The sequence below is a fragment of the Pongo abelii genome, chromosome 12 (genome assembly GCF_028885655.2).
Source record: "Pongo abelii isolate AG06213 chromosome 12, NHGRI_mPonAbe1-v2.0_pri, whole genome shotgun sequence".
In the NCBI taxonomy this organism is placed as follows: Eukaryota; Metazoa; Chordata; class Mammalia; order Primates; family Hominidae; genus Pongo; species Pongo abelii.
In genome coordinates, this window is record NC_071997.2 from 58,579,677 (window position 1) to 58,592,485 (window position 12,809).

Here is a 12,809-nt window from a genome sequence, read left to right on the forward strand (position 1 = left end):
ACCTGTGCTCACCTGGGTGGGGCTCTGCCGGCTGCCAATCTGCACTGGTTTCCTACTCCTCCTGACTGCAGGGCGCCCCCTCTCTGGGCAGTGCTCACTGTCACTCAGCCCCTCAGCCCCTGAGCTCCCTGGGGTTCTCCATCTCTATGGGGTGCTGGCATCCTTAGGCCAGGATTCCTTTAATATAACCTGGATTCTGCTATGAAATGTACAGTCCCCAGAAAGTGTGACTGAGTCCCGATGTAAACCTTCTGTGTCACGTGGAATGTGGGGCATAGCCCCCAGCTTTCTGCTGTGGGTGAGCAAGGAAGCAGACAGCTTCAACTGGGCTGGCAAACACCTGACATCCTATGCAATGTCAGTCTTGGCAGGAAGCTGACGCCATGCACAGAATGGCAGAAAAACCAACAGGTGAAACCTACTTTCAGGTCACCCTGTCTGTCTTCCTGGAGTTGGCAGTTTCATGGGCCATTAGATCACCTCTCTTACTTATGACAATTTTAGGTGGCTTTTCAACAAGTGCAACATAAAAGTCCTAACTGTCAAGTTCAACCCTCGTAACAAAGTTATTCTGGCTGTGATGTCTCCACCATCGTCCGTTCCCAGAGCCCCATCAGGTGTGTCCTCCTGGGCAGCAGCCTCACTTACAACATCTGGTGCCTTCATGCCAAGTCCAGGCCCGGCACACCTCAGGCCCTCAGCCACTGTTTGTTGAATGAATAAATGAATCTTTCAGGTCTGAGAAGGAAAGCCCAGGCTTTTATCAGGAAAGCTACAAAAATGCAGAAGTCACAGTAAATCCTGGGAGCAAGAGATGCCTGAATGTCAAGTGGGGTTGCTGTGTTTTGAGGAAGCCACAGCCACGGTGAGCATGGAGGGAGAGACAGCACACAGGGACAGAACACAAACCTCTCCCCCTCCACGTGACCAGCAGGTTTCTGACTCTGAATATTGGCCAGACTCACACTAGAAGTACTCAGTGGTGCTTTGGAGCAGCTGCTCACCTCTTGTGATTCCTAGGCCAACTCCTGCTTGACACTAAAATGTTCTGAGAACACTAAAGATGAGCCATGGACTTACTGCCCAGACTTGACGCTCCTTAGACTGTTCCTTGGAGGTGGTGTTGGGTGCCAAAGATCCGGAATCTCAGCAGCCTCCACCAGCTGGCCCTGGAGCTGCTGGCTCCCAGCTTCTGGTTTCTGCTGAGGAAGGCTACAGGGCAGCACCTTTAGGGAAAGCTTTGACTTTTCCAAATCTGGGCTCTCTCCAGTGTTTTCTGAATGCCCCTACTGGAAGCCTGGCTGTTGTCTCTGAGCCCTTCCTCATCCTCATCCCTGTGTGAATCATTCCAACTCCTGCCGTTTCTGCCCCAAATGCACCTCCATATGGCTCATGTCTCACCTTCTTGACTTCCTCCCTCTGGTGAAGCCACTGCTGTCTCATGGGCCTCTGCTAGCCCAGGCGGCTTCTTTGTGAACACAGAGCTAGGCACAGCCTCAAGCCATGCAGCCCTTTGGATGCAGAGTTTAGCAGGCAAGCAATGCCTTTGAGCAAATAAGAAAAGGTTGTGTTTTCCTTTGGCCAGTCTCAGCTTCATGCCATGGCTCATGGCTTGGCAATGGGAGGCCCGATTTTAGCTCCTACCAGCCCCTCTGGGCCAGCTGCTCTTGTACAGTGAGCACCTGCATCCCTGCACTGGGGGCCCTGCTCTTGCCTGGATGCAGCACAAGCCTTAAGGGGTAGCTGCTTCCATTCCTACCTCCTCAGATCCATTGTCTACCTGCAGCCAGAGTGAAGCACACACACGCATGCGTGCACGCACACACACACACCCCTCCTCCCCTCCGTGCATATCAATGTCCTCCCATTGCTCTTGGAATAGAGTCCAAACTACCTAACCTAGATGAGAGGCCCAGCGTGGCTGATCATCAATAGGTTAGCCAATCTGTTCGGGAAGTTTCCCTTCAATAGCATGTAAGTTGGTGTGGAAAAGGGCTTTTTCTGTTAGGTTTTGCTTTTGCCTATCTTGTATATGTTGCATCCTTGTAATCGGGCCCCTTGAGATTTCAGCACCCCACCATGTTTCAGTGACTGAAATAATGAACATTCTGATCAGACCCTTGCTGTCTTGCACATGTTAACCACTTGCTTTTCTCCAATATTCCTTGTTCCCACAACATAATGGTAAACTGCTCATGTACTGTTTCTTTGCCCAGCAGCAAGACATATCTTTAGGGTCAGGAAAAGTTTGCAGAAGGAATGAATGCCTTGAAGGACACTGTGACCAGCTGCTGACACCCAGAAGCCTGGTTGCTCAACCTGTTATCTGAGACTGAGGAAACAGACTTTTCCTCTCAAACTCCCTGACCTCCCCCTTCCTCACTCTCTAGCTACATAAAAACATTCTGCTGCTGCTTCTTTGTTGAACTGAATTTGAGAGATCTTGCTCTCCTGCCTTCTTGCTTTGGCCCAATCGAATAAAACTTTCTCTATCTCCAAGCACCCATGTGTCAGTGTTTGGCATCAGCTCCACGTTGGGTACAAGAGCATGAATTTGGGCCTCCCCAACATCTGCAGTGCAAAATATTTAACAATGGGTGTGGCACAGCCTCTGACCAACAGCCAGAACACACACCAGCCACACACAGCCATGCCTGTCAGCCAAATGTCAACCTTGCTCATGGCTGAAATGACCCCCAGACACAGGAAGTGCATGGCACACAACTGTTGACTGAATCAATGAATGGGTGTAGGTGGGGGTTGGTGAGGTGAGTGCAAGGAGCTGCCAACAATCGATGTTTCGTGGACCAGGGAAACCTCAGCGAGGAGAAGCCTAGTTGGGAAGGGCCTTGTTGCCAAGCGTGGTGACTCGGCTTCTGGCCAATGGTGACTGAGTGCAGGGTGAATGGCACATTTCTCAGGCTCATGGTATATGTGTACAGGGACCAGGGTGGATCTCAGAGAGTACCAAGTGTGCCAGGTGGCAGAGAGATGCTCAGGGCCTGAACAGGCAAGAGAGGTGGCAGGCCTTCCAGAAGGGCAAGGAACCCAGGCGGTTCCAGACCCTGAGTCTCCCCTCCAGGCCACTCCCTTTGACTACAAAGAGGAATGTACACTGGGCTCCCTGCTGTGTTACAGCCCAGCACTTTGACCCTAGGGTTGATGATTACCAAACATTCAGGAACCAACCAATGAGGCAGGCAGCCTGCTTTCCAGGGGTGGGCAAGCCCTGGACACTATCTCCTGAATGCCACTGAGCGGCTGAGAGCTGAAGCTCCCTGGACACTCAAGGCTCTTGTGGTGACAGGTGAGGGGACTGGGTGGAAGGACTGCTCGAGCATGCACCTTCCTTGGGATCTGGAGGCTGGGCTGTTTTTTATGCTTGGCACTTATGCCACCTCAGCAACCTAAAAACTTACAATAAAGCTGGAGGGAGCCTTTCCTGAAACTTGTGCTTGGACACAGGATTTCTGCGATGTATGGTCCCTGGAGAAGCACCAAATGGTTGGTCATGTGGCCTGCCTGAGGTAGGTGCTCTCTCAATGCACCAAGAAGCTGAGACAGCCAGAAAAAGGAAACAGAGGAAGAGCGGTGGGTAGTTCATCAATCAGGGCTTTATAGAAGGTATTTTATTCAATCTTCAAAACAACTCTAGATGGCAGATTTTCCTCTCCCCTGTTCTATAGATGAAGAAATGGAGGCTCAGAGAGGTTAAGTGACATGCCCAAGGTCACACAGCTAGAAAGGGATGGAGCCAGATTCCAATGCAGGTCTTTCTGACCCTACCTTCTCCCAGTGGCAGAGGCCTACTTTGTCATGGGCAAAAGCGGAAAGACACACCCTTGAGCAGGTCTCCCTGTTCCTGCAAGGCTGGGAGCCATGCAGGCACTCACGTGATTTTCTCACTTTTCTCCAGGCCTGGCGTAAAGGCGTGCAGGGAGGCCTAGCTCTGTCTCCTGGACTCAGAAATTTCAGACACAGAAGTCTGTCCATGGCTCCTTATCACATCCGCAAATACCAGGAGAGCGACCGCAAGTGGGTCGTGGGCTTGCTCTCCCGGGGGATGGCCGAGCACGCCCCAGCCACCTTCCGGCGATTACTGAAGCTGCCTCGAACCCTCATACTCTTACTTGGGGGGGCCCTTGCCCTACACCTGGTCTCTGGCTCCTGGCTTCTGGCCCTCCTTTTCAGCCTCAGCCTCCTCCCTGCCCTGTGGTTCCTTGCCAAAAAACCCTGGATGGAGTATGTATACATGGCATTGCGCACAGACATGTCTGACATCACCAAATCCTACCTGAGTGAGCGTGGCTCCTGCTTCTGGGTGGCTGAGTCTGAAGAGAAGGTGGTGGGCACGGTAGGAGCTCTGCCCGTTGATGATCCCACCTTGAGGGAGAAGCGGTTGCAGCTGTTTCATCTCTCTGTGGACAGTGAGCACCGTGGTCAGGGGATAGCAAAAGCTCTGGTCAGGACTGTCCTCCAGTTTGCCCGGGACCAGGGCTACAGTGAAGTTGTCCTGGACACCAGCAACATCCAGCTCTCTGCCATGGCCCTCTACCAGAGCATGGGCTTCAAGAAGACGGGCCAGTCCTTCTTCTGCATGTGGGCCAGGCTAGTGGATCTTCATACAGTTCATTTCATCTATCGCCTCCCTTCTGCTCAGGCAGGGGGTCTATGATCTCTTTCCTTCTGTATTGGTCAGAATAGAATCCATTCGGCTGTAGCAGCAAGCAATCCCCAACCTCTCACTGCAATGACCTTTCAATGCAATAAAAGCTTATTGTCCATTCACATCTGAGTCCCAGTTGATGGCCTGTGGGGTAGCTTCCGGGTTTCTGCTTCATTCAGTCTTTTTGAGTCCCATCTGTTTCATTTTTCTGTGCCAGGATAATGTTGCATAAGAACAACTATAAAATGAAATCAATATTTATTTAGCTCATGAATCTGAAGTCAGCAATTTTGGCTGAGCTTGGCTGGGCAGTTCCTCTGGTCTCAGAGTGCATTGTGCAAATGCAGTGGGATTGGCTGAAAGACTAGCTCAATGGTGCTTTTTGTTTTCCCGCAGGCTAGCTCAGGCATGGTTTCAAGGAAATTGCAGAGGAGCAAAAACAAAAGCAGAAACAAACAAACAAAGCAAACAAATTCCTGCATGTGTCGCATCTTCCCCAAATTCAAGGAGAGAGGAACCTGCCTCTGTAATGAGAAGGGCTGCAAAGTCACATAGCAAAAGGGTGGAATGCGGCCTCGGGAGAAGAATTGGGGCCAGAGACACAATCAATCCACTCTAACCCCAGGGTCTCTGCAGAGGAAAGAAGTGGCCTCGGAGGGGAGTGTAGGATTTACCATGGGCTAGACCTGGAAGTAGTATAACTCTTCCAGGGGATCATAACAGAATACCTGAGACTGGGTAATTTATAAGGAAAAGAGGTTTATTTGGTTCATGGTTTTGCAGGCTGTACAAAAAGCACAGTGCAGGCATCTGCTTCTGGTGAGGGCCTCAGGAATCTTTCACTCATGGTGGAAGCTGAAGGGGGAGCAGGTGTGTCACATGGCGAGACAGCACACAAGAGAGATGCTAAGTCCTTTCAAACAACCAGCTTACATGTGAACTCATAGAGCCAGAACTCATTCATTACCATGGACAGAGCACCAACTCATTCATGAGGAATCCCCCCCTATGACTAAAACACCTCCCACTAGGCCCCACCTCTAACATTGGTGGTGATATTTCAACATATGATTTGGAGAGAACAAACATCTAAGCTATATCAGTCTGCCCCTTACCCCTAAATTTCATGTCATCTCACATTGCAAAATGCAACCATCCCTTCCTAATAGTTCCCCAATGTCTCAGCTTGTTCCAGCATCAACTCAAAAGTCCAGAATCCATAGTTTCATCTGAGCCTCAAGGCAAATGTCTTCCACCTATGAGGCTGTTATATCAAAAACAAGTTACATACTTCCAAGATACAATTGTGTTACAGGTATTGGGTATGCATTCCCATTCCAAAAGGGAGAAATTGGCCAAAAGAAAGAGGCAACAGGCCCCACACAAGTCTGAAACCCAGCAGGGCAAACATTAAATCTGAAACTTCCAAAATCATCTTCCTTAACTCCATACTGGTGAGAGGAGTGGGCTTTCAAGGCCTTGAGCAGCCCTGTCTCTATGGCTTTGCTGGGTGCAGCCCACATGGCTACTCTCACAGGTTGGGATTGAGCCTGTGAGTCTTCCACGCTGAGGCTGCAAGCTGCTGGTGACTCTACCTTTCTGGTGTCTGGAGGGTGTTGGCCCCATTCCCACAGCTCCACTAGGCAATGTCCTAGTGGGGACCTTGTATGGGGTTCCAACCCTATGTTTTCCCATGGCTCTGCCCTAGTAGAGGCTCTCTGTGGGGTCTCTGCTCTGTGGCAGGCTTCTGCCTGGGCACCCAGGCTTTTCGATACATCCTCAGAAATCTAGGTGGAAGCTCCCAAGCCTCCTTCACTCTTGCATTCTGCAAGCCTGCAGACCTAAAACCATATGGAAGCCTGGGCATGGTGGCTTACACATGTAATTCCAGCACTTTGGGAGGCTGAGGCAGGTGGATCACCTGAGGTCAGGAGTTGGAGACCAGCCTGACCAACACTGTGAAACCCCATCTCTACTAAAAATACAACATTAGCTGGGCATGATGGCACATGGCTGCAATCCCAGATACTTGGGATACTGAGGCAGGAGAACCGCTTGAACCTTCGAGGCAGAGGTTGCAGTGAGCCAAGATCGTGCTGTTGCATTCCAGCCTGGGTGACAGGACAAGACTCTGTCTCAAAAAAAGAAAAAAAACACCATATGGAAGCTGCTAAGGCTTAGGGCTTGTACCCTCCAAAGCAGTGGTCTGAGCTGCACCTGGGGCCCTTTGAGCCAAGGCTGGAGCTGGAGAAGCTGGGATGTGGGAAGTAGCATCCTGAGGTGACATAGGGCAATGGTGCCCTGGGCCTGGTCTCTGAAACCATTCAGTTCTCCTAGGCCTGTGGGCCTGTGATAGAAGGGGCCTTCTGAAATGCCTCTGAGGCCTTTTCCCACTGTCTTGAATATTAGCACCTGGCTCCCTTTTAGACATGCTAATGTCTCCAACAAGTAGTTGCTCAGCAGGCTGCTTGGATTCCTCCTTGTCTACCACATGGCCAGGCTGCAAGTTTTCTAAATATTTACACCCTCTTTCCATTTTAATTATAAGTTCTGTTAAAAGAAATCCATTAGACAAATTAAATTTCACAGAGTTTAATTGAGCAAGAAAAATAAATAATTTGCAAATCGGGCAGCCCTCAGAATCACAGCAGGTACAGACAGACACCAGGGATGCTGTGCTGTCAAAGCAAATTTGTGGACAGAAAAAGGAAAGTGACATACAGAAAACGGAAGTGAGGTACAGAAACAGCCAGACTGGTTACAGCTTGGTGTTTGCCTTATCTGAGCATGATTCCAACAGTCAGCTGCCTGTGAGTGGTTGAAGTATGGCCAATGGGATTGGCTGAGACTCAGCTATTGCTAAAGAAGCATCCTCCTAAGTTAGGTTTTCAGTCTGCCTGCCTACTAGTTACATTACGGTTCACCCTTGCAAGTATCGGAATATGAAGGCTTCCTCAGGCCGGATTTGAGTTTCATTTATCAACTCCCCTCTTTTTGTCAGACTCTCAATTTAGAGAGATTGATCAAAAGTTTAGGCATTGATGCCACTCTCCCACTATTGTAAATTGGCTCAGTATGGAATTCACAAATTTTTTTAGTCTCAGTATGGAGTTCACAAGTCTTTATTGGTGTCACTATGAAGTTCACAAGTCACAGCTTCACACTAGGTGAATGATTCTTTATGTTCTTGCTGACCTAGTCAAAGTGAGACCGTTCAATTCTCAATGTATGGCTGCATACAAAACATTTAAGACTTGAGAGGATGCAGCACACTAGGGAACTATTATTATGACTATCAAGAGAATAATATCAAAATACCAAGGTGCCCTCCTTAACAAGAGTTCTTATGAAATAAATGAAACCAACTTAAACAAGTCAAAATTCAGGCAACATAGGGAGTTCAACAATATTAAAGTTTAATTGGTCATAGTTCTTGTTTGAAATATGATAGCAATTAAGGACCATATTTCACCGTAAAGTGGCCTGATTTAAAGACGTAGCCATTTTCGTTGTTACTCTGGTAACACAAGCCATACTAACCTGGACACATACTAGAAGACATATAAAGACTAGAAACCTTTGGGAAACCCAAGCTTGCCATCCACCATTTAGGATGTCTACAAACCAGCTGTTAGTTGCTGCTGTAAACACACCATGTTTTCCTCTTGAGAGACTTCTTTATTGTATTCGGTGTCAGTGTCTAAGGAAACAGCAGTATCAGCTACCTTTACATTAAGCTTTCTGTGGTAACAAAATCAGGAGAGAGAAAATTGCAGCATTCCATTTTGTCCAACACCAAACATAGGCCCAAGCTTGAGTGAAAAGGAGATATGAAGCTGCATGATGTTCCATTAACCGTAACATATACCTCGTTTTTAAATTTTATTTATTTATTTATTTATTTATTTATTTTGTGAGAAAGGGTCTCGCTCTGTTACCCAGGCTAGAGTGTAGTGGGGTGATCTCAGCTCACTGCAACCTCTGTCTTCTGGGTTCAAGCGATTCTCCTGCCTCAGTCTCCCAAGTAGCTGGGACTACAGGCACATGCCACCATGCCTGGCTAATTTTTTGTACTTAGGAGAGACGGGGTTTCACCATGGTGGGCAGGCTGGTCTCGAACTCTTGACCTCAGGCGATCCACCTGCCTTGGCCTCCCAAAATGCTGAAATTACAGGCATGAGCCACTGCACCAGGCCACATCTACCTTTTGGAGAGTAGCTTCTACCTGTCTGAAACACTGGGATGTCTGATTGGCCATAAAATCCAAGACCCCAAATGTGGATTAGCTTTAGATACCATACAACTAGTATCCTGCTACCACCAAGAGTAAGTCCCCAGGAACCCCACGGGAATCTTTCCTCAGTGGAAACTAGCTTATCTTTGTCTATTTCAAAGCTAGTGCTAATTTCAGTTATTGACTCTTTTGGCCTCCAATCATAAGAGCTGTTAGGAGAATTTTTAGGAGAAACTATTTGGAAGGCAGGAGTGAGCCAGACCAAACAGCAAGATCTGAGCCAACGAGGAGGCAGAATGAAATACGCAGATTATCCACAGACACAGTATAGGCCCTTGGGAGTTGAAAAACAGGGCCACATAGTTGCATTTGAGCAGGGGTCAGTTACATTTGTTCATTAATGAATCTGCATAGCTCCTGAACAAAATCCACTGGGAAATTGACCTTTATTGTGCTCGCCTTGTAGTATGTTGCAAGGGTGTATAACACATTTAGTAAAAAGAGACCCTGTTGAATTTAATCTGATGATATTATACAAGCAATTACTTGTACTCACATAGGTAATTCCCATATCTTGAGTGCATGATGCCTGAAAGCACAATATATCTTTTGCAGGCATCACTTGGACTGGTTTTCTATATTTTGGTAATGATCAGGTTATTAATTGAAACAGTTAAGGCCAGGCATGGTGGCTCATGCCTGTAATCCCAGAACTTTGGGAAACAGAGGCTGGTGGATCACTTGAGGCAAGGAGGTTCGAGATCAGCCTGGCCAACATAGCAAAATCTTGTCTCTACTAAAAATTCAAAAATCAGCTGGATGCGGTGGTGCATGCCTATAGTCCCAGCTACTTGGGTGGCTGAGGCAGGAGAATCGCTTGAACCTGGGAGGTGGAGGCTGCAGTGCACCAAGATAAGGCCACTGCACTCCAACCTAGGCAACAGAGTGAGACTGTCTGAAAAAAAAAAAAAAAAAGGAAAAGTTAAAGTGTTGCTTTTACTGAGTGCAGGAAAGCAAGTAGCAGTGGTGTTCAGAATATCAAGGATAGCTTTCCATCCTTCCCTTGGAATTTTGGGGTGACTCTCATTGGCAACATGGAGAGGCATTGGCATTAGTGGAATTGTTTCCTTATTTTTTGGCAATAACAACAAACCCAATAAGCCACAAACTCTGGTTCTGTGCTAGAGCATATGCTCAAGCTAAAGCCATCCACTGGTTATCGTCCCATGGATTTTTCTGTAGCGAAAAAGAAAGAATTAGGGCAACAGGAAATGAGGAGAAAAGAAAAAATGTAAGGCTTTCATGATGATACAGAAGTCTTGATCTGTGATCTTGGGAAAGCTGTCCACAACTAGAATGCCATCTGCTCTGGAGAGATATTTCCTTAGACAGCTTTACCTTAAAGTCTCCAGCAGGTGTACAGTTCCTGGAGTCTGAAGAGATCCTTTTGAGTTGTGAGGTGTGGACCCAAGTTTCAAGGCCCTGAAGCATCACTGAAGTGTAGGTGTTGAGAAGATCTCAGCAGGGTCCCTTCCAAAGAGTTGTCAGGAGCAGCCTTTCTCTGTTGTCATTTCCAGAAGACACAATCTCCAGGTTCTAGACTGTGGAAGGTTTGATTATCCTCAGTTGCTGGATCTTGAAAAGCTTCCTTTATCTGCTGAAAGTACACTTGGGTATAATGGCCTTGCAGTACTTACTCATATCAGAATTTAGGAGAGAGAAAGATGCATGAGGTTTTACTACTGGGGCATAGGCCTTCTAGTGACTATTTCATAAGGGGTCCACTTCTGTCTTTTAGTGAGAGTGGATCTGATTGCCATTAAATCCAATGATAGTACCTTTGGCCAAGGCAACCCAACTGATTCAGTTTACTTTGCCAGTTTCAGTTTTAATATGCCATTTGTTCTTTCAACATTTTCAGAAGACTGAGGGCGATAGGGACAATGGTAGTGCCATTGTGTCCATAACACCTTGTTTAGCTGCTTTATAACTTGCCTAATAAAATGAATTCCCCTATTGCTGCGGATTTTTCCAGGGATGCTCCACAAAGGAAACACATTTTCTAATAATTTCTTAGCTACTGTCACAGCATCAGCTTTCCTACACAGGAAGGCCTCTACCCAACCAGAAAACATGGAAATTATTACAAGAATATACTGAGACCCCCATTGAAGGTGGCAACTGAATGAAGTCTATCTATAATTGTTCAAATGGTCCATTAGGTGGTGAAAATACAATACACCACCTGAATCTTTTGTTTTTCCAGGACTATGGGTTTGACAAGCCAACATTGGTTATAAAATATTCTAGCAGGCTGGGTGCAGTGGATCACGCCTGTAAGCCTAGCACTTTGGGAGGCTGAGGCAGGTGGATTACGAGATCGGGATATCCAGACCATCCTAGCTAACATGGTGAAACCCCATCTCTACTAAAAATTAAAAAAAGTAGTCGGGCTTGGTGGCAGGCGTCTGTAGTCCCAGCTACTCAGGAGGCTGAGGCAGGAGAATCACTTGAACCAGGGAGGCGGAGTGTGCAGTGAGCCGAGATCACTCCACTGCACTCCAACCTGGGTGACAGAGTGAGACTCTATCTCAAAAAAAAAAAAATATATATATATATATATTTTTTTTTTTCTAGCAATTTTGGAACGGTCATTCCACAAGTATTTTTTCACAATTTGGATGTATTTTTCTGTTCCATGATGAGTTGTGGAGTACAGAGCTTTTGAAAATAGAAGCTTCAAAGACTCAGGAAAGACCAGGCAGCCATCTAGGCCCTCCGTGAATCTGCACTTAACATTGAATTTATATCCTTTTAGATACCAGTTTTGTTTTTCCAAATGAGGTGCATTGCATTGTTTATTAAATACGTCATTGTAAGGTAGTTGGCTTGGATTAATCTTATGAAGTTCATTCAGGTTGCATATCTTAACAGTTTCAGTACTAGCTGATTTAGCATAAATATCTGCTAAGCATTCCCTTGATATTCAGGTTCAGTTCTGCAGGTATGAGCTTCGATCAATAACAGCAATCTAGGAGTTTATGTGATTGGAGTCCATTTTTGATGGTGATCCCACTAGAAGTGAGAAACCCTTAGAGTTTCCCCATCATGCCAAAATCATGTACTACTCCTAAAGCGTATCTACTATCTGTCTAAATACTTACTGATTTGTCTTTAGCTATATGACAAGCTTGGGTGAGGGCAAAAATCTTCGAGGGTTAAGCTGACTTATAGAGCTTAGACTAATAGAGCTGACTAATAGAGGAAGGGGTCCCTTCTCTATTAACTCATTTTGGTGGTAACAGCATATCCTAGCTGATATTTTTCTTCTGAGCTTTTGGCATAGGACCCATCAACAAAAGTATTAACTCAGGATTGTCCAAAGGACTAACTTATAAATCAACATGAGGGGCCACTATTTCTGATGCTACACTTATGCAATTGTGGTCTTCACCATCATCAGGCAGCAGTAATAGAGTGGCATGGTTAAGTAAATTGCAGTGTTTTAGAGAGAGATTAGAAGGAGACAGAGTATTTCATGTTAGTCTACTTACTAAAAAATGCTAGGTTTAAGTGGAATTTAGCATGTGGGACTTCCAAATTAAATTCATTTCCTAAAAGCAGATCAGCTGAAGCTTCTTTCATCCTGGTTGCTGCTGCTACTGCTTTTAAATAGTTAGGATATACCTTAGCTACTGGGTCTAATTGCAGGCTATAATATGCAATGGGCCTATGTTTCTCCTCATGTTCCTGGGTAAGAGCTCCTAAATGCCTGATTATTACTTTCATGAGCCAATTAGGTAAACAGTTTACTGCAATTTGGAAGTCCTAAAGCTGGAGGCTGTTATAAGGTCAATTTTATTTAGCTAAAAGCCTGCTCCTGACTATCATCCCAAGATAAAGGCTCTT

At 46.5% G+C, this 12,809-nt stretch overlaps 1 protein-coding gene across 1 annotated transcript; it reads left to right on the forward strand.

The window, feature by feature from the left end:
• The first annotated feature begins 3,916 nt into the window (after positions 1 to 3,916).
• Positions 3,917 to 4,786, forward strand: LOC100435458 (putative N-acetyltransferase 8B). The gene has a single exon (XM_002811886.5). The coding sequence runs from the start codon at positions 3,992 to 3,994 to the stop codon at positions 4,673 to 4,675; it is 684 nt and encodes a 227-aa protein (XP_002811932.2). The 5' UTR covers positions 3,917 to 3,991; the 3' UTR covers positions 4,676 to 4,786.
• The last annotated feature ends 8,023 nt before the right edge of the window (positions 4,787 to 12,809 follow it).

Bases quoted from the DNA above. Each gene is read 5' to 3' on its own strand.
- LOC100435458 (XM_002811886.5), top strand. From the start codon at position 3,992: ATGGCTCCTTATCACATCCGCAAATACCAGGAGAGCGACCGCAAGTGG.